The sequence below is a fragment of the Pyrus communis genome, chromosome 8, assembly GCF_963583255.1.
Source record: "Pyrus communis chromosome 8, drPyrComm1.1, whole genome shotgun sequence".
NCBI classification, from domain to species: domain Eukaryota; kingdom Viridiplantae; phylum Streptophyta; class Magnoliopsida; order Rosales; family Rosaceae; genus Pyrus; species Pyrus communis.
The window spans coordinates 17,198,953-17,221,655 of NC_084810.1; the positions used below are offsets into that span (position 1 = coordinate 17,198,953).

The 22,703-nt window shown below is 34.5% G+C and overlaps 2 protein-coding genes across 3 annotated transcripts; both read right to left on the reverse strand.

The window, feature by feature from the left end:
• Positions 1–2,060: 2,060 nt before the first annotated feature.
• LOC137743047 (uncharacterized) lies at positions 2,061–2,378 on the reverse strand. The gene has a single exon (XM_068482965.1). It carries the CDS (start codon positions 2,376–2,378, stop codon positions 2,061–2,063), a length of 318 nt encoding a protein of 105 aa, XP_068339066.1.
• Positions 2,379–13,538: 11,160 nt separating this feature from the next.
• LOC137743293 (protein SOSEKI 3) lies at positions 13,539–17,409 on the reverse strand. 2 transcript variants are annotated; one of them, XM_068483161.1, is made up of 5 exons: positions 16,721–17,409; positions 16,536–16,605; positions 16,315–16,430; positions 15,234–16,116; positions 13,539–13,968 (listed from the first exon to the last, which is right to left on the reverse strand). In XM_068483161.1, the coding sequence occupies exons 1-5, from the start codon at positions 16,908–16,910 to the stop codon at positions 13,650–13,652; spliced, it is 1,578 nt and encodes a 525-aa protein (XP_068339262.1). In that variant the 5' UTR covers positions 16,911–17,409; the 3' UTR covers positions 13,539–13,649. The 2 variants fall into 2 exon arrangements, with proteins under 2 accessions (XP_068339262.1, XP_068339261.1); XM_068483160.1 differs by having other exon boundaries at positions 16,306–16,430.
• Positions 17,410–22,703: the final 5,294 nt, after the last annotated feature.

Consider the following 22,703-nt stretch of genomic DNA (forward strand, 5'->3'; position numbering starts at 1 on the left):
AAACCATCTTTCCATTTCCACCATTCCTCATCCATTTCCATAATTCCCCAAACCTCACCTTAGATCTTGTGCTACAACAACGAGGAAGATAAGAGGGCCTAAACGTTCATACAATTCAAGTTTGAGTTGTTGGAATGTTTAGGTGATTCTTTGATTTCAATGTTTCATTTTAATTCTCTTTGTTTTGTGCGTATGAGGAATGGAAGAGAAGAGTGCCTAAACGTTCATACAATTCAAGTTTGAGTTGTTGGAATGTTTAGGCGTTTCTTTGATTTCAAAGATATGAGGAAATAAAACCCCCTTTAGCTAGGGGGTGATTCGAAACTATGTTTATATTTGCAATATGAATTGATTAACTTTCGTTGGAATTTCATAAGTTGTTGATTCAATTTGTTTAACCGTTTGATTGATAACTTATTTATGTATGTTTATTAAGAATGCGCGCTTAATTTTCATGCATGAATATGACGCTAGAATATAAGTGAATTTCACCTAATCGTTATGAACTTATATTCACAAGTAGTGGAGGTTGCTTATAAACAATCGCGTTAAACGAATTCTTGGCATAAGTTTCATGCGTATTCCATAGTAACGAATGCCTCGTCAACACTTATAGTTTTCATGTTGCTTAATGATCTTTGATTGTATCTTTATTGTGCTGTTCACGTAAAGGACTTTTGGAGAATGTTGTGAATTGCGTTGCGCTAACCCATCCAATTCATTAACTTAAGGAAAACTTGACGGTTAATTTAAGCGGACCTAATTAACCCGGAGTGTTGAGTTTCATAATTTATCGAAAGACCAACTGAGAATCAATCTTGTATGCAAGTGTAACATGTGTGGAGAAGAACCCCTTGGCTATTCCATCATCCATATTTTCATCACATTTATATTTACGTTTTGCCTTTAATTACAATTTGTGCAATTTAGCTAATTTCGTCAAATCAAACCCCCCCTTTACTTTCCTGTTCTTTAGTGCTTAGAATCTGTTTAGTTTATGTTTTAAAGTATTTTTTTGTTTTTTGGTTTGTCTTAGTGTTTTAAACTTTAATTTTGCATTCTTTGAGTCTAGTTTAGTGTTTTAAACTTTATTTTACGTTTTTGAGTCAGTTTCCAAGAGATTTGCAATCCCTCCTAATCCCCGGTCCAGAACGATCCCTACTTATACTTATACTACAAATCGACAAAAAGAGGGTTTAATTTGTGCGCGTATAAATCTCGCATCACCTAGCTACGGTGCCAAAGCATGGAAGAATTCTCATTCAAAATCAATCTTTTAGTTGCCAATGTTGAAATCACATTTAGGCAATCCTTATCATTTGAAATTGAGCAAAACAAACGCCATAAATCATGCATTAAGAAAAAAATTCCAAGTATTTCACTTGGATTATTTTTCATAAAAATCCTTATACTTTCAATGTCGCTACTATAAGCAAATCTGGATTTTACAAGTTGAGAAGCAGAAATTAAATTCCTTCTTAAAGAAGGTACATAGAGAACATCACTTAATTCTAAAATAAAACCACTTGAAAGCTTTAGCTTGAGGTTGCCTATGCTTCCACTGCTACTTTATTTCCATTGCCAACATAAACTTGAAAATCTGCACTTCTTTTTGTTGTAGATCCTCTTGTGAACCCTTGCAATGAATTGGTGATATGAACCGAACAACTAGTGTCAAACCACCAAGAATTTGGAGGAACTTCAACAAGATTAGTTTCAAAACAAACAAAAATTTCAACAAAATTTGTACCTTTCTTATTTTTCCAAATCTTCCGTTTTTCACAATCCTTTTTCTTGTGCCCATACTTTTTGCAAAAATAGCACTTAACATTGTCAATGTAATCCATGTGTGTCATGGGGCCCCTAGAGGAGGATGCAATGGCAGAATTGAAACTAAGGTCTGGGTTAGGAACCTTACCATGATTATAAGCCATTCTCTTACCCTTGTCAACATGCACCATATTAACAGTGTGAAAGACTTCCTCCTTTTTGATTCTTGCTTCTTCTTGTGCACAAATCGTGATCAAGTCATCCAATGCCCATGTCTCTTTCTGAGTATTTTAGGAGATCTTCAGTTGGTTAAACTTTGGAGGCAACGAATTCAAGGCCATGTGGACTATGAATGCATCGCCAATGGGAACATCCAATTCTCTGAGTTTGGCAATAGTCTCAATAAGTTTAAGAATGTACTCTCTCACACTCTCATTCTCATCAAGTTTCAGGGTTGTCAGGGTTGTCATCATATCTCCCATCTCCGCTTTCTCTGACTCTTTGAACTTCGTTCCCACATCTTCCAAGAAATCTTTTGCTTTGTCACATGTTGCGAAGCTACCCTTCACTGTATCACTCATAGTCATCTTCATCACCATCAAAGCCATTCTATTGGCCTTCTTTCATTTATCAAATTTCATCCTCTAATCAGGAGTTGAATCATCATTTAATGGTGCTAGTTCATCTTCTCTCAAGGCCAAATCAAGGTCCATTAGCCCTAGCACGATCTCAACATCTTCTCTCCACTTTTTGTAATTTCCTCCACTCAAGGGTTCAATGGAAGATAGGTTCAAAGCTAAGGAAGACATCAAAACAAACAAATAAAATTATTCAAATGCATGTTTATATCACGCCTTTAGGCTAGAGATATGAACTGCCATTATTTCCTTATTGTACAACCACCATTCACAAGATCATTTATGCAATTTTTAATCGAGTCTTTGGACTAACACAGAGATAGATCAATATGGCCCAGCACACTGATTAAAACTCTCGACAATTCATACATACTTCTCTTTAGAAAAGAATGTTGACACTTTATGAGTTTTGAATCACCATTCATTAATTCCAAATAAAAATGAAAAAATACGAAACTATGAACTAGGACCAGTTAAGCTTGCTCTGATACCAAATGTTGGAAAATTCACACACTTAACTGATAACACTAGTCACATAAGAGAGAAAAGATCAACTCATGTTCACCTAAGGAAGACATCATTAATGATTGCTTCAAAAAACTCTTCTATTCACTGAAAGCCTTTATGTTCTTATGGTGATAAAAACCTAATCTCATAACGTGTCTTTGTGAGCAGGGAATTTTTGCGTTTATAAAGGCAAGGCAGCCAACTTCCATCTATCGTGGAAGTGTGGTTATTAACCCGTTGCCCCAAATCCCGGTAAACGTGGAGTGATGGAACATCAATTGAATAAAGAAGTTATTTCCCAGTATTTAGAATGTGTTTCCACAATAATAGGACATTAACTTTTCCACATATTAAAACTCTTAAGAATTATATTATCAACACATAATCTCTCCTTTTTCACGACTTGTTAAGTCCACATAGGATTCTTACAATGGGACGGCTACATTGTCATCATCAACATGTTTTACCTGTCAAGAAACCATAAGTTAAGACAATATAAATGACATACAATATTTGATTCCTTTTTTTTGTCACCAACTCACAACAACTCTTTCAAAAAGAACAAATTGTCACAAAAACAAAACTTTAGAGCAAATTGTATCATGCTAGACCATGCCAATATATATACATAGATTTAAGATTGCTGACACGAGAATAAAATATGAACTTAATTTAAAGATGAAAAAGAATACCAGGAGAGGCTTGAATAGTTTACACGAAGTTTCTTGTTTGTTTTCATTTTGTTTGTACCACATTTGACCAATTCCGAAACTACCAAGCACCGGTCAACATCATACATTCAAAGACCTACCAAGGGGACCATTCTCCTACAATTAATCTCTAATGTCATTATTGTACCTAAACTAGTCATTAGAACCCACTAATGATAATTATGCTTAAACTTATGTATTTGTTGTAAACCCTTCACTATTAATAAGAACTCTTTTACTCCGTGGACATAGCCAGACTTAGGGTGAACTACGTACATCTTGTGTTTGCTTCCTATCACTATCTATTTACATATTATCCATACCAAGTAACCAGAGCAACCGAGCGAAGGTCACAAACTTGACATTTTACGTTGTTCCAAAGTCTCACTGATTTTATGCATCAACATTTGGCACCGTCTGTGGGAAACGACACTTATTCCTACTCTATCCAGCTTTGTCAATCTAGTTTCCATCATTAGTACACTTTCTTTTGATCAGGCATCCCTCTCCAACATGGGGAGCGAATGAAGCCATATCACACAGAATGACACTCACATTGTGCCTAGTGTAAGGCAGCGAAGGAAGGAACAAAAGAAGTTTGCTCTTCAAGCTAAAGTCGAAGAGCTGGAGGCTTAGAACAATAAGATAGCAATAAAGAATGAGATCTTCCTCCAGGAACAGTATGAGAGCTCTTCGAAATGCTCCATAAGGCTAACAAAGCTTCAACACATAGGAGGCAACTACAAATGTAAAAAGCTTCACACACTCTTAATCAAGATAGTATGAAGCAAAATCAATTTATGGTGCCCAACAAAGGCTTCAACACATAAGATGCAACTACAAAATGTAAAAGCTTCACACACTCTTGATCAAGATAGTGTGAATTAGAATCAATTTATGGTTCCCAACGATTAGCTTCAATCTAAAAGCTTCACCTACAAAGCTTCAACCAAAAAGCTTCACCTACAAAGCTTCAACCTAAAAGCTTCACATACAAAGTTTCACCTACAAAGCTTCAACCAAAAAACTTCACCTACAAAGCTTCAACCAAAAAGCTTCACTACAAAGCTTCAACCAAAAAACTTCACTACAAAGCTTCAACCAAAAAACTTCACCTACAACACCTACAAAGCTTCAACCTAAAGGCTTAACCCACAAAGCTTCACCTATAAAGTTTTAACAAAAAAAGCTTCAACACTAAAACATGTAAAAGCTTCACACACTCTTGATCAAGATAGTGTGAAGCAAAGTCAATTTATAGTGTCCTAAGAATAGCTTCAACCATCGAAGCTATGCGTCCAAACAAAAACCTACAATCAATAAACCAACACCCATTAAACCACAACCAAAAACCTTTACGTATTAAATTATTTTTCAAACATAGACCTTTGCTAAAAATATTAAAATAAAATAAAATAAACTAAAAAAAATCACAAAAACCAAGATTTTTCATTTTTCAATCTGTGCAACAGTAAACATAAACATTTTTCTCCATTCACAAGGTCCCTATTATATATCATATACAATTTCAAGTATATGTCAAACAAAAGCCTGTTTAGCCAATTAAATTCCAAGTAATTTAATGGTTGAAGTCCCAGAAACATCCACAACAATGGTGAAAATCGCGCAACTTGTCCTCCTTCCTGATGAAATCCCAAAAACATCCAAACCACTATAGCCAGAAAATCTCTCCATTAAAATCCCAAATCCAAGAACTGAATTCGAAGAAATTCTTGAACCTACTGCAAATCACAGCAAGCTTTGAACTTGCTACAACCTTCAACCTTTAACCCCAGCTTCCCCACTGTTTCTACAGAAATCTTACCCACCCCTCTCCTTCGAATCTCAACAGCCGTGACCTTCCCCACCCCTCTCATTCGTAGAACGACCCACTACGATAAGGCTAGAGGGCTTGGGCTGAAGTCAATGCCCATGAGCTACGCGATTTGGAAGTCACGACTGCACGTTGTAGCCTGGGTTTGAGTAGCTGCAGGTTGTTCTGCAGGTCTAAAGTTGTTGCATGTGAAGGTGGATTAAGTTTTTAAAGCTTTAAAATTTAGGGGTGGATTTGCTGAAACCTTTCATGAGTTTGGAAGGGAAAATCGCGTTTAAAGGTAAGCTGCACAAAGCTGTGAGCAGAAATGGGAAAAAGATAATGGGGGATGGACGACAGGGAAGAAAGATAAGGCTTAGGTTTTGAAATAGGATGTTGACTTACTGGGGATAAGGGCACAGCAAAGCCTAAGTCTAAACCTTCAGGTTGGAATTTCAAACCAAGAAAAAAATAATAAAAAAAATCAAAAGGGGGGCTGGCTAGGGCACAACAAAATCTAGTGTTGGACTAGTCTTGGGCTCCACGAAAAGGGCGGGCCTCAAAATCTGGGAGAAATTTTGAGCTGGTTTTACGCTGGGCCTCGGGCCGATTTCAACAAATGATGGGCTTACTTTTCCTTAAGCCTAGGTACTAATTAGAAACAGAGATAATAAAGAAAAAAGGCACTGGGCCTCGCCCTTTCTTGGGCTTGCAAAACAAATGAGCAGTTTTGGGCTGCACAAAAATTTTGGGCCTTTGTGAAGCTCAAAACTAGTTTGAAGTATTTTTAGGATAAGGCATATATGAAGGTGTGTGATATAAAAACAAGGTGTCATTATTTTGATGAATTGGCAACAAGTAAGGCACCTTATTCGGTAATTCTTTTCGACCGGAGACTTGGGGGACTTTCACTTCATACTACTACACTTCGGTACTCAGAAGTTTCGTGATTGCTCAGTGATTTCAATTTTTCAAGTCCCCAACCGAGAAGCTTTCCTCACTCAGGAACTTAAGGGAGCACTGTTTGTACCATACTTGACCAATCTCAAAACTATCAAGCACTGGTCAACTTCATACCTTCAAGGACCCACTGAAGGGTTCATGCTGAGGCATCCCTACCAGAGCACAAAAGTTTCCCTCAAACCAGGAGGCCAATCATAGCACGACACATGTCAACATCAAAATAAAGCTCATAGAGTCCCACATTGACCGTGGACAAAAGTTGGAGACTCTCCTCAACTATAAAAAGAGACCATTCTCCTACAATTAATCTCTAATGTCATTATTGTACTTAAACTAGTCATTAGAACCCACTAATGATAATTATGCTTAAACTTATGTATTTGTGTAAACCCTTCATTATTAATGAGAACTCCTCTACTCCATGATTGTAGCCAAACTTAGGGTGAACCACGTACATCTTGTGTTTACTTCCCTATCTCTATCTATTTACATATTATCCACAGCAGGTGACCGGAGCAATCGAGTGAAGGTCACAAACTTGACATTTTACGTTGTTCCAAAGTCCCACTGATTTTGTGCATCAACAGAATTTTTACCACCTGCAAAAGTTAGGATAAAAACACTTGTAAGAATACAAGGTAGTTGTAGTAACAATGCTCATGCAAGGTCGTTCTTCACATGAATTATTTAAAATAATTCATGTAAAAACCAAATCTTAATTAATTATTTAAAATAAAATTTAGAAAAAGTTGATTTTGTGATTTAAAATAACAAAAATGAATTTAATAAAAATAATGTAAAATCCTCAACAATAGGAAAGTAATTTAAAACAAAACAGTTTTGAAAATCTATCTAAATGACACTAAGGTTCCGCCATCACCTTAACAATTCTACGTAGTTTTACCAATTACTTATGAATTACACATGCAACTTAGAAGGTTAGGTTTTCGTAATGCATATTCTACTTGTGACATTCTAGATAGAATTTATATCAAACATGCAATCCGCTTGTGGTATTCAAATCAAATGTAAACATGCATGACTCATTACGTTTTGTGAAGGCCCTTTGAAAAATCATGCAACCCTTAAGACGTGGCATTCGTTCTAACAAAAAGGAGATTAATTACGCATATTTATAATCAAAAAGCAAAATATTATTGAAACTATGTATAGTAAACACCTCATAAAAATAAAGTTTAAGTCAAAAGCTATCTAAGCCAAGTTCTCCATAGTAGTACGTAGAGAACTCTAATGCACGATACACTATATTTATAGTGCTATATTAATTATCCTACCTAAATAAGGTTTTCCAATAAATCTAGAAATCTAAGTAAAATAATAAATAAAAGGTTTCCTATTTAAAATCAAATTCAAATTGTAGAGAGAATCAATTTTTTGACTAACCAAATCAACTCCGATTTGGTCCCAAAGGGCTATTTTTTAAAGCTTAACACGTCCCCAACAAATCCATAGAAGGAACCTTCCTCAAAATATGTCATCTTGACCTTCAAAATACATAAAACGTCCAGATACGTCAATTTAAGAAAGCTGTGAGCTTTCTTTTCTTTGTCACAGTCAAACGGCTTGGAATTAAATCTTGGAATTTGATCCAATCATCTTAAAAGACTCACAAATCCACTCCAATTGGAATTACTAAAAAATTCCCTTGTTTGATCACTTTTTGCTCAAAGTAGATTCGCATGTCCTATATTAAAAATATAAATCAAAGTATCAAAATTCTCACAAAATAACCAATAAACTAATACTAAGACTATGGTAAAAATATAGAACAATATTTACTCATCATTGTCTTATCACAATCTTGATTCCTATGATTCTATCCCTAGCGCTCTTAACATCTACAACATCTTTTGTTAGAGTCTTATCCATGATGATGTCATCACCGTTTCTCAATATGCTTGTGCCCGAATACCAAAGCTTAAAACCTAAGCTTTCGAGATCATTTGCCTTAAGACTAACTCACTTAATTTCCTGGAGGCACATAATGTTTATCCTTCTTCTCACCATAACTTCATTACTTCCATAGATTTTCCCGTTAAGGTTCCTATATTCCAAGTTCCTAAACGCATTGTACTATCTAGAACCGTACCCTCATGTCCTAGTTTCTTTGACCTCACCCGTCTAGTAAGGTCAAAATACTTCTTTTGTGTGTCCTGGGTAAAGTTGATGTCAATAGATGTTTCCAAACAACTTTGAGTGGAGTCATTCAAATGAAGTTTCTACAACATTCTTGCTCATTTAACGTTGCATCCTGGCGCCAATAAAGATATAGCGACACTTGCTCACTTATCAATGTGCCCAAGCCACCCAATGCATCACTTCCGGGTGACAATTTAGCTTTAGCCCAATTTTTTTTAGGATTCATTATCATAGGGATTCAACATGAAAATACAGTGTCTATTATCGACTACCTAACGCCTTCCCCTCTTCTTTTATCTAAGTTTGGGAACGACAGCATAAGATAAACTCATAGGGTTGTTTGATAAATTAATAACCTCGGTTGAATAATAAAAACATCTAGCCTGAACATGAGTAATAAAATAATAACCTTGGTTAAATAATTAAATCATCTGGTCCCAACTTGAGCATGTGTAATAAAATAATAAAATCGCTAAATGAAAAAGACTTATCTTCTAGTCCTTAAATTATCTTAGAGGTTTGAAGTCATATATGTATTTGTTGTTTATATAAGACACACGTATTCATGTTAAAAACAATAATAATAGTAATAAATGAACAAAAGTTAGGAATGTAATTGTGTAAATCATTTTAGGATTCTATAGTATCTTTTAGATAGTCCTAATTAAAATATATTACTTGAAAAGTAAGGATTCTCTCTTCCTTACTATTGTAAATAAATGTATAATAGGGATGAGATAACACACCTTAGAATTCACCGATTCTTTCTTCTATTCTTCTCTCTCCTGTCGCAACACCCTCTCTTTTTTCTGTCTGTAGTTTTTTAGTTAAATAGGCCTATGACAAAAAGGTTTTTTTTTTAAATTAATAAATATTTTTTATCAATAAATTAATAAATTACTCTTTTATTAATATAATATCTGTCTAAAATAGTCACTTAGTACTACAGTCGAGTAGTATTCCTCTTCATTTGTAAGTAAGAGTTCTTAAGTTCGATTACCACCAAGGACGAATTTGAACCTCATTATTGCTAATCCATTGTGAGTTTATGCACTCTCCTCCTCTTAGTATAAGTAATATCGTCTGTCAAAAAAAAAAATATGTCACATCCCGGCCCGGGCCCCCTACCACATCCTAGGCTCGACTCCACCGTAGCACGATATTGTCTGCTTTGGGCCATGACCATGCCCTCACGGTTTTGTTTCTAGGAACTTAAACGAGAACTTCCCAGTGGGTCATCTATCCTGGGATTACTCTCATGCGAACTCGCTTAACTTCGGAGTTCCGATGAAACCTGAAACCAGTGAGCTCCCAAAAGGCCTCGTGCTAGGTAGAGATAGAAATATACATTAAGATTTACAAGATCCATACCTCTGGAAACAAAACCGTGGGGGCATGATCAGGGCTCAAAACGGACAATATCGTGCTACAGTAGAGTCGAATTCGGGATGTAGTAGGGGTCTGGACCGTGATGTGACAAAAAAAATCTCTCTCAAATAATTATCTTTCTTAGTCTCGAAACTATTTATTTATAGAAATTTTAGTGTATCTTTCTAAAGCACTGACTGTAAGAATGACACTTTCTCTAATACACAACAAAATTGTCCAATTGAATAAGGAGGCCCCATTGAATAAGAAACGTTCTAAGATTATTATATTTTCTTTATACAAGCAATATTTTACATTAAATATGAGAGCAACAGTTTAAATTTCAAATGCAATGAGTTAAAAAGAATACCGTCGTAAACCAGCAATCTATCACTTGCAATAAGCATTAGATTCGAGCAAATGATTGCGTGATTTTGTTGTGCATGGTATAAAAAATCTTGACGGGACAGCCAAGGCTCTCTACTTAAACACAAATTAAGATCCAACACGTGTTGTCACATTATATGTAGTCAGTGCCGTGAGAAACGACTTTACTACTTGATACGCAACGCAAATACTCTCCAGTCCAATCCAATCCAATCCATCCAATCAGTCCATCTCCAGTCCAGTCTCCACCACCCTAACATGCAAAACACTGGGACAGTTCGCTGGAGGTCCGACTCACCCAACAGTCACTTTTATTATAAATCGGCTTTTTGTCAAACTAATTTTTTAAACTGGCATAATTCTTAATTTTGGTTTATAAGATCTGAAACTGATAGAAGTAATTCTTGTCTATAATCACTTATTTTGGTTTTTTAGAAAAAAAAATTTGTTAAATAAGGATCAAAACAACAAAATACCTTCAATTTAATAAACAATAGGCAAAATAATTAGACAAAAATTGATGGTATTTATTTTATTTTATTCTTATTTAGTGGAAATTTTTCACGAAAAGATTAAAATGATTAATGGTAGATAAACTCAAGATCACTTCCATCGATTTTAAATCTTAAAAACCAAAACAAGGAATTATGCTGATCTTAAAAATCATTTTAACTAAAAAGTCTTACACTATGTTTGGATGAGGGAAATAAACATGGAATTTTGGTAAAAGTTGGAATTTATAAATTGACAGGCACCAATTCTCTTGTTTGGATTTATAAACATAGAAATTTAGAATTTCCGCGTGAAAAAAAAAACTTGGAATTTGGGACCACCAAATTCCAAGTTCAAATTCCATGTAAATAGGTGTCATTTCTCAATTTCTATGATTGAGAGTTTAAAAATAACAAATTCCATATTCAATTCCATTGTTATTTTAGGTTAACCAAACAAGAAAATTTACAAATTCTAGAAAATAAATTCTCGTCATTTCAATTTTCGTCATTTTTAAATTCCTTAGTAATCTTAAATTTCTTCACTCAAACATAGTGTTATAGTTCCAACCCTGTTGGCCTAAGAGTAACAAAACAAAATAAATAAATAAAATAAAAAAAACCCTGCACTTGTGTATAAAGAGAAAAAACCAAACATTATTCGCAATCCGATCCCTCACGGCTTCCACTGCCTTGACAAAAGCAGGAGAAATTTCTCCCTTCATTTATTCCCACAGATCCTACTACTTACATGTATAACCACAATACGCTGCACATGACCCGGACTGAATACATAGAGCGACTTGAGCGATGGAAACCTCAATATTGCAATCAGATATCAACATCGTATTATTGGCGTATTGGTATCAAAAATCGACACCATAGCGATTATATGATGCAAACCAGCATATAGATATGGGGACTCGACAATTTCAAGCTAATTTTACCAAGGAGAAACTTAATATAGCTCCAATTTTTTGAACCAATAGTAGGAATAGTCCAATTTATTAAAATAAGTCCAATTCCTTAAATCTTATTATTTTATTATCAATAATTATCTCTTAAATGATAAGATTTATTATAAAAATCAAATTTCTTCTAATTATCTCTTTGATTATTATTTTTTTTTTTTTGTTCTTTCTTGTTCTTTATCTCGTTTTAAACCCCATTTATAGATTTTATTTTTTATTTTTATAATCAACCTATATCACAGGTTAATTATATTTATCTACCTATATGACAGATTCTTTTTTATAATCAAGTACGATTCATGTGTCTTACTTATAGATATATTATGTTTTTTCTACCTTTTAGTTAAGTTTCATATCTTACTTATAGGTATGATATACATTCATATATTTGTTACTTGGGTTAGGGTATAATGATTTGCAGATAGATTTATATCAATATATTATATTTTCGTTATAAGATATTAATTATATTTTTTGGGGTTAAAAATTCATAATATTAGAAGATTTTAATTGATTTTTAATATTTTTAGAAAATATAAAATGAGTATTAAAAAAATAAATACATATAATTAGGTAATTAGACTCACTCTTAAAAATCATCTATATTTTTGAACCTGGATCTAAAGCCCCTTTTACCAATATGTGTTGATATTTGGAACTAATATGTCAATATAACATGTGATACGATGTTTATATTCGCATAGAGAATTCGGAGAGTCTCGAATGTGACCAGATTTAGTACTTTTCTTTTACAGCCCATACCACATTTCCTGGAAAGCTACTTTGTCCCAAAAGAAGAGATCTAGTTTGTCAACAAGGGGAAAGAGTTGCTATCACCAAACCCCAAAGTTGCTTTTGAGCTTTCGAAGGACATTTTTTATTTGAGAAATGAGAGTCAAAAGCACCTTTTGCCCAAGAGTCAAACCACTTTACAAGACACAAGGAATCCAATGAGATGTTGAAACTCAATTAGTACAGTAAACCTGTTTTCACACAAGTACAGTAAACTCGTTTCATGTAAGTTGCGTTCTTAATGCAATACATTGCTCAAGCTAAATGACTGAATTTGAATGTTTAGATGAAACAATCATATCTGATAGGTTGAATCAACTCAGGCCCCGCAGAGTGTGCGATACATTGATGCATTGTAGATTTCGCCAAAATGAGTGGTGCCCATCTACACACATTTTTCTCCACTTGTTAATTCATGTCATTTGATTTTCTTCAATTCTGATAGTTGAAAATTAAGAGGGGAATATGAGAAATAAAAATGGTTGTGTAGATTAGCATCATCCATGGGTGTAATTTCCCAAATAGAGAGAGATAGAGAGATTGAAACAAATCTTTGGTAATAGCAGGCAGGCAGCACCTAAACCATGCTGCTGCTAGAGGAACTGTTCTAAAATTAAAGCATTGCAGTAAAAAGGAAGATTTTGAAACCCTAGTTACATAAAAAGAGGAAAAGAAAACCCATTTGAACAACCCCACCCAAAAATCCAACTCCATATCTCAGGAAACGGGGTAGGTCCACCAACCAGGACCATCCCCTTTGCAAATAAGTGATTTGCTCCTTTCTTTTTACTTTTCAGATATACAAAAAATTACTTTTTGCCTTACCCGCCAATAAGTTTACATCATTTGAACTTCAAACCACCTGAAAAATTACCCCTTGCTTTTATCTTCAGCGCTGGTGTCTACGAACTGCCAACCGCAGTGGTATCGAAAGGTGCTCTGGATTGGATTATAACCCGAGCTCCTGAAGCAAGCCTGTTTTGGAGGAAAACAAACAAAATGTCAACCAACATTGACAAGAACAAAACTGGATTACAGTAATAAATTTGAAAAAGGTGAAAATGGGGAGGACTCGGCACTCAACTTTCTTCGATTTTGATCACCTTCTCCTTCTCCTTCTCCTTCTCTTCTCTAAACGAATCTAACCTTTTCGATTGCTTTTTAAGAGATGAAGGGTCTGTGATTCTTTTGCTACATCCATTGGATACGCTATGGGTATTGATATGTGCACCATCAACTACATCTGAGGAGTTCCTTGGCTTATCGGAAATGGGGAATCTCATAGATTCACTTCGTGGATGCTTGCTCAGCGAAGCTTTGATTGATCTTGGAATGCATTTCGAACGTCCTGATGTAGACTCCTCTTTGTCCTCTACTGAATCCAGCTTCTTACAACTCCTGCAAGCTGATAAGTTTAGCATTTGAACCATAAAATAGTTACAACTGCACGTACGATGCTATTGGAAATATGGACAGTTGCCATTTAACCAATGACCACCCTTCCAAACAGATACAAATAATTCTCAATCAACAAATTCCAAAGAGGCTAATCCTTTCTTATTAGCCACACAACTTTTATAACAAAAACTCCAGAATACTCAGACAAACTTATCCCCAAATAAGAGGAACTCCGAAAGATGGCAACTAGGTGGACCTGGGACATGTAGCCCCTTGAATTTGTTTCAGCCAGCATCAGAAACGAATCGGATCATTTTATCAAAAGAAAGAAGTGAATCTGCTTCATTACTTGTTCAGATCAAAGAAAAACTCATGATTTGACATAATTTTTTATTTTAGCATCAAACTGTGATGCTAACATCTGATCTAACAGGTTTAGGTTTTATGATTAATTAAAATTTCAGTAGAAGCACATTCATCATAAAGAAGAGAAACCAAAATATATCACAATAGCAAGAGAGCACAAATTCAATGTGATTAACCTATATCCAGAGACAAGGGGAAAATTATTTAAAACATAGAGGATTACAAAAGTCATAAAACTACACATTTATAAAGTTACCACAGCTAAACTCTTCACTTGACAAAAAACAAAGATTTCCTGTCTACCCTAATAAACCAAAGCCAACTTAAACTTGTTACTTCAAGGTTTCCCGTTGCTTGAACAGGCCTAACTTAGAAGTTCAGAAGTGAGAAGCAACCAATCATAACTTTTGATAAAGCACTTGCATCAAATTTGTGCTCTCTTGTTTGTGTGATATACCAAACCTTTGAGTTAAAAATTCACTTGCATAGACAAGAATGAAGCAGCATCCAAGGGACCCAAGCTCAAGTAGATCAACTTAGAACACAATTTGGCAGGTTTGACGGCCCTAGATTTGTGGATCTTCATACGTACGGTCCCATCTTAAAGCATTCAAATTCTATAATTGAATCATCAGATTTAAGAATTGACATTCTGGTAGGTAGTAAGAAACTTCCTAACTCTGGTCGAATCCCTGGCTTTCACCATCAAAGTAAACTGTATAAGTTCCCTAATAAACAGCCCTGCACCTCAATTTTTACCACCCTAAGTATGATTTTGACTAAATTTACTTCAATCTTACTACTACACGTTAGGAGATGACCCTAAAATATCATGATTTAAAACAAAAGGTGTGTAAACTTCTAAAAGAAATGAAAGATAATTTTATGACTAGGCTAACCTGTCAGCATTGTATGAAGACGATCGTTTTAAAGCTGTACATCCATCTTCCTCCTTGAGCATTTTAGTCTCAATCAAGCTCCCACTAAAATATTCTTTGTCTTCCAATCTCAAACCCATTAGCCTTGGATTCTCTGAGAGGCAGTCCAGCTCTCCCAGCATTACTTTAGTGGAGAATAATGGGGAGCGAAAATTGGAATGGGAAAACTGGGCCTTGTAGGTTGGAATAAGACCAAACCTGTGATCCTTCACTGATATTGAACCACACGAGATGAGTTGCATAAGTACATTAGTAGCCTTAACCCTTGGATTGTTTTGCATCCGTACGTCTTCCCCTTCAACTATTCTAAAACTATTGAGTTTACTAACATCAGCCCTAATAAGGGATTCCAAAGTTTCAGTCTTCCCACCTGATGAAGATGGGCTGGGGGAAAACCGAGGAGGGGAAACTGAATCACTGCAAATCTCAGAGTTCTCTTTCACACACAGCACTCGATTATGATAATAACTGCAATCCGGTTCCAACGACCCATCATCTGTGGAAACACCCCTTGTACATGTTTCTGATGCTTTAGGTTTGTTCCCATTTTCTTCAGTCTGCGTAGAAGCATCAGCCAAACCATCACTCTTGTAAACCTTGTACTCTGTCAAGCTCAGTGAACCGCCCCACGAAGAATTCTTTCCAACCGTAGACTCTGGAGATGCACTGGAAGAGCCTTTGAGACGTTGAACCGGAGGAGAGAGCTCATCTTCTTGAGAATGCTTTGTTTCCTTCCCATTCAAACTTGACGACGATGAAGAATCATCTTGGCTTCTAGAAGATGCAGGTTCCGGTAATTGTTTCAAGCTCTGGATTTTTATTTCTGCCAACGGGCTAAACCGACCTGGACAGAAACAACAGATGAATAAACAAATTATCCACATTTAGGATCTTAAATTTCTTATCCATGGAATCGAAAATTATGGTGAATACTGAATAAGCACTTATATTTTCTGAGTGCAATTAAATGACAAGTTTGAAATCATTCACTACAATTCCTAGTAACCAAACAATGAGAAATTGAATCACGTACCGCATTTACCTGAATTCGATTCTTCAAAAAGCTCAGAACCTTTGAGTACGTATTCATTTCCATGGGCCGGAGGAATCAGATCATCTTCAGAGAGATCATGCCAAACATATCCACCCTTATAGCTTCTGCACTCATTCAACCAAACCAAAGTAATTACAAAACTGCCTTAAAAGATACCATTTTCAAAAACTTGGGATTAAAAAAAAAAAAAAAAAAGACTAGAAATTCACCTCTTAGAAGACCATGAATACATGGAAGCCATGCCTCTGCCCCTCAGAGCATTAAGCCTATTAATCACATCTGCAACCAAACAAAATTAAAATTCACAAATAAGTCTCAGCAAATTCAGAAAATCAAAATACCCCACCAAGAAAAACCCCAGAAATTCATTTTTTACAATTTGAACTTTGAATACCTCTGAGGTAGAGCCCTTGAGGAGATGTTACAGGAACCTCCATGAAATGGGGGTGTTCAAGCTGCCGATTTCGAGAGAGATAGTAAACCACAGGAACTTTGCGGTTCTGGTGGTACTTGGGCGACTTCTCAGTCCACACTTTCGCCCTTTCCGGACTCACTTGGCTGTACTTCTTCATCCTACCCTCCATTACTTCCTTCGTTTTCTGAAAAAATTTAAATCTTAAACCCAGTTCCCCGAGCTTCAATGGCGGATTTGCTGCTCAGATCAGTGAGAAAACCGCAGGAAAAAAAAATTGTGGGTTTTTGAATGGTAGAGTAAATCGGATCGAAGAGGTAGTGTAAGAGAGTTGGAACCTTTGAAACCAATCAGGAATCTGAATTTGGTATATAAGAATGGGGAGAGACAACGAGACAAGAAAACAGAGACAGAAAGAAACAAAGAGAAGAAGCTGATCAAAAATGGAGGAAGTGGAAAAGGACGCCCGCATTTAATGCATTTGCAGAGAGTTTGGCGACACACACTGCGTGCAAGCATACATGCGTCTGTATATATGTTGTATTTACGACTGCGTGTAAAGTGTTTGACAAAATGCTTCAAAGAGAAGAGGAAAAATAGCCACAATTTATTACCGGAGAAAAAAGAACAGTGGCTGCTTCGGCTTCAACGGGATGAGTCTATCTCTCTGCTTTTCCATCGGTTTGGTTGGCTGTTGCCATGTTTGTATTATTTTATGCTAGCAAGGAACACATATTTTGTGTGTGTGAACAATTTTTAATAAGTACATTTTTTTTTAATATTACATAATTATTGTTTTGTTCTTTTTATGTAAATATTATGTGTTAAAAATGAGGGTAAAATTTAAAAAATATGATTGTAATTATTTCAAAAAAACAAAATAAAGTAAAATAAAAAAAATAAAGATATGATTATTATTTTGTTAAAAGATACAAAATTACTATTTTGCACTCCTTTTGTAAATGGTGTGTATCAAAAATAAGAGTAAAATAAATAAAAAAAAGAAAAAAAAGTTGACAAGGATTTTCTTAATAATAGTGTGTGTGTGTGTGTATCTATATATATATATATATATATATATATATTTCTGTACAGTTTTAACTTTTACCCTATTGTCATGTGAAAGCCAGGGATGATTAAAATTCTTTCTGATGACAGTGAATGGTCTTTATATATACAGATATACAGATGAAGTCAAAAATCCTTGTAAAAAATCAAGTCAAAGTTTCACCTTGGTTCTATTTAACTACAACTTGGAGGGTGAATTATTCAATCTTGTCATGCTGTCAATATAAAACACGAGAAATTTTTCAATATGCTGGGAATACGATTTGGTACACCAAGTATTATAATATAATTGGTTGGAATTTTTTTTTCTTTTCAAGTTTTCAATCAATTGTATTATGAAAATTAGTGTGTCGGACCGTGTGTTTGACACGAAATCAAATAGAATTTTTTCAGTATGCTAGAAACACAATCTGGTACATCAAGTATTATAATATAATTAGTTGGGATTTATTTTTTTCCTTCAAGTTTTTAATCAATTGTATTATGAAACTTAGTGTGTTTGACCGTGTGTTTGACACGAAATCCAATTGTTTAAGATAATTTGTCAACTTGGTTGGAGGGTTTCCGTTATCATTTGTTTCCATGTGTGTGTTAGGTGTTGGAATAAAAGTAGTGATTTTCGTACTTTCAATTCAGTTTTTGGCACTTTTACTGTGAGTCTGTGAGTGTAGATAAATTAGGAAGAGAATTATTATTAACAGTCTAAAAATCTCATTTTATACTTCTATTAGGAAAGAAAAATACGCTTATAAAGAATGTAGAATGAGATTTTTAGAGTGTCAATAACACTTCCCATTAAGAAGTAATTCACTGAGAGTTGTTACAAGTTAAAATGGGATTGCCAAAATTGTTACTCTATAACAACCTTCATGAGCTTAGATGTCAGTCGAATGATGATAGCACCTGCTTTAAAGATGAGACATTAACATTAGGGTAATTGACGAATTGTTGGAATAATACTTTAATAGAAGAAATTATTTTCGCACATCCATTTTCTCATTCTCCACATATCTATTTATTTTTGTCTCTTGATTATCTTTTAGATTAAGGAAAATTAATAAAAAAATAGTTTGAAAACTTTGAGTTTTAACGATAAGGACAAAATAAAGGGTAAAGTGAATAGTACCAGGTTTGACTTTTTAGTGTAAAAATATGGTTTTTCGTTAAAGTGAACAATACCGTAGACTTTTCGTTAAAACTTCCTTTAGATTATTCAATTCAAGTAGATGATGTTTTACCTCAATGCCGAAAAATAATCATATTTGTGCACCCTAATACAAGTTTGATCCTCACTGATTTCTCCCTCTACCCTTAACAATTAAGTATCTAACCCACTAGCACTATCGTTTCATTAAGAAAAAATTGTATTCAATTCAAATGTCATAATTATAATCGTGTGTAAGAGGAAATCACTTCCCTATTCCCCCTTTTAAAAAAAAAAAAAATAGGTCTATTATATGTGGTAGGAAGTTTGTAGAGACTTAGTCTCACAAATCGTGCATAACTTTTGGTGGATATCTTTTTTTTGTTTGTTCTATAAACGACATAATACAATATTATTGCTCCCTTATTTCAGTCGTTCTTTGTCATTTTTGAATTAATCTTTTTGGCCAAATAATGTTTATAATGTTTTTTTTTTCAACAAACGAGTAGGCTAGGCCTCACAACGAGTTAGTAATAATGTGGTTCAAATTCGTCTTTAACAGGACTCGAATCTAAACCACCACTCTTACAAATGAAAAAGAATACAATTAAATCAAAGTACTAAGTGACAATAATATTTGTAATGTTCTTCAACTTTCTAAATTAATTGATGATCGTCGCCATATGGTCCAAAATATTAGAAAATTCAAAATCCCACAAGACATGGCACCGAGTAGCTTGTTAACGAGGGCATTGCTGTATTATCAATGTCATTTATCATGTGTTATAGATTGGGGCCTTCAAACATTTTATTCAATTCAGGCCTCATGTTGTATCTAGAAATTTTACTAACCATAAATTGATTTTATTGATAATCAAATATGGATAGAAACATTAACATTAGCAGAAAAAATATTAAATAAGGTTACAGGTTCAAAGTTATCCTATTGAAGGACACATGCTGCCTTGTTACAAGTTCGAGGTGAATGAGATAATTTCATTTTTTTTGTGAACAAACGAAACGATATAACCTACACTAAAAGTGAGGGGGATGATCACTTAGTACTACACTCTAGTGATATTTATTTTCACTTGAAAGTGAAAGGTCTTATGTTTGAATATTGTGGATGGTGAATTCGATACCACATTAGGTTGTCGATTGTGTGACATAACCAAACTTCCCCCTCCCCTTAGTGTAAAAAGTGTAAAAAAGGTGAGGGGGGTTGGACTTAGTTTCACAATGGACTAGCAATAATGTGATTCAAATTTGCCTTTAGCAAGAATTGAACCTAAAATCTCTCACTTACGAGTGAAGAGGAATATCGCTAAACCGCAGTACTAAATGATAAAATAATTTTTTAATTTGAAATAGATTAAAGATAAAGAAAATAATTTTTCATGTTAAGAAACTTAGACATGAAGAAAGTTCTCCTAAACTAGTAAGTAATTCATCTTCTATTTTTTCTTTTCTTTTCACAAAAAAGCCAATGGTATTGCATCAGCCACTAAAATAATAAACAGTCAAATGGGTTCAAATTGATCCTACCTAAAAACACTGTGTTCTCTAAACACAAAGGCAACCACTTCATGAGTTGCTTTACTACACATCGAGTAGAGAATTTAAACACAACATATCCTAGATGGGAAGCCAGAACACAAATGTTACGGATGATTCCCTTTGTACTTGGTGCGTGATGTATATTGGGAGTAAGGAAGTTCCAAAACCACTCGGAGTATTGAAAATATACATGTGAACATTACAAAAAAAAGAAGGGCATTGTGCACAAAAGTTGATTGTGCCCTTTGATGCTTAATTAAGGATACATATACATGTGTCTTATAACAATAGCAACAGTGCATCGACTAATATTTTATATGTGCCCATCAAGTGTTTAATGTAATGTTCGTTAGGCAGTATCTCGATAAGTTTTGTCAACACTAGACGAATTCTCTCGATATCATTCATCAGATTGTTTAAGCATATGTCGATATTTATTGAAATGTGTGCAACATGGTTTGACTGAGGACAACAAGCACACTAAGTGAACTACTTTTTTGCATGCTTGGGACTTTGTCAAATGAACTTCTTTTTCCCCTTAATCTCTAGTGACGGAAGTTTTCCGGTTAGAAAGATAGAAGGTTAATGAAATTTAGAATTACTATTCCTATGTTTTTTAGTTGTCAAAACAATGCAATTAAGGATAGTTACATAGGTAGGCCTGTACTTCTGCTTCTAAGCCCAAGTTTAGTATTGAGGTGATTCTGGTTATAAAAAAAAGCTGGGAGCTTTTTTATATTTGGTAAACATTCAACTTCAGTTTTTTTTCACAGTTTTGGATGAAAAAAAGCCTAAAACACAAAGCTGCAAAACCCAGCTTTGAAAAACCAGCTTTTTTTCACATCTGTTTTACATAAACGTTTATCAAATACTATAATACTACTCTTTTTTTTTTTTTTTTCAAAAGCACTTTTACAAAAAAGTTTACCAAACACTCTACACTCTGCTACTTTATTTCACAGCTACTTATTCTTACAGCACAGCAGAATCAGTTTTTTTTCAAAGCACAACAAAACCAAACCAGCCCTAAGTGCTAGACTTGCTGGACTACAGCTTCTTCTCATAATGCCCTTGATATCATTTTGTCCTAGAATGACTGAAGACACATTTTGCATGAATGTTGTTAGGTTCTAAAAACACTTAAAAGTATTTTTTCGGGATTCTCTTGCACTTTTACTAAGGAATACTTCCATAAGCATTTTCACTAGAAGCACTTTTAGCCATTTTAAAAATACTTCCAAACGAACACTAAATCTTTGGAGCAAGCCACACCATTGAAGTAGGTGAAGAAAGTTAATTTGAAATACAAGATTGTATTCTATGGATATTTTTTCTCACACACTTCTGTGAAGTTCAGATTGCCAACATGTACAAAGATGGCACCAAAGATGACAGCGAAGATGATTAGGGAACAGAGTGCTCGTATTCTACTCATTTCTAGAGATGGCTTCTGTGTAAAGAGATCTGCAGACATGTTGATATAGCATGTGTAAGTATCTCAATGTGAACTTTTAAAACGATAAAAGGTGCAACATATCTCAAATTCAAATTCAACGAAATAATTGTCTCTAATTCAAATTCAGGAACGCTTAGGATCAGTGGCGGATCCAGAATTTCAAGCTTGGGGGGTCCGAACATAAAAGCTCAAAAAAAGAAAAAAAATATATTAGACTAATTTTGTTCCATATCACTATTTTCTACTGAATTTGGTTCATTGAATAAATCAAGATTAATCTCAAAGGTAATAAAACCAGCAAATTCTTCTCAATAACATAACGCAATGAGTGACTCTACAAAGATAAAATTTGTTAATGTAACATATATATATATATATATTATTAATTGGGAGTTACAACTAGAGTCTAGGATTAAAAAACTTATATGAATTTGGAAGAAATAAAATTAGGCAACTAAAGGCGGTGGAAGGGCAAATGGTGGTGGGGAATAGGGTAACTTGGGTTTAAAGTTGGAAGGTTGCGACGATTGGTTCTGGGAGTTCTTAAATATAATTTGGAGATACTAGAAAAGACCGGGGTTCTCAGGCTCTATAGAGAAAACAAAGATATTTTAGTTTTTAAATTTTTTATAATGACCTGGCTCAAAAACGCTGTCGATTTGGCTAGGTCTTTTAAAACAAAAGCTAAAAACCTATTCTTCTTCTTTGTTATAAGCACTGCTGCCTGCACATCCATGGAG

Coding starts and splice junctions, on each gene's coding strand:
- LOC137743293 (XM_068483160.1), bottom strand. CDS start 16,910: ATGGAGGGTAGGATGAAGAAGTACAGCCAAGTGAGTCCGGAAAGGGCG. Junction 16,117..16,305: donor ATCGAATTCAGGTAAATGCG/GTACGTGATTCA, acceptor GTTTCTGTCCAG/GTCGGTTTAGCCCGTTGGCA. Junction 13,969..15,233: donor TCTTCATACAATGCTGACAG/GTTAGCCTAGTC, acceptor ATCAGCTTGCAG/GAGTTGTAAGAAGCTGGATT.
- LOC137743047 (XM_068482965.1), bottom strand. CDS start 2,378: ATGGCTTTGATGGTGATGAAGATGACTATGAGTGATACAGTGAAGGGT.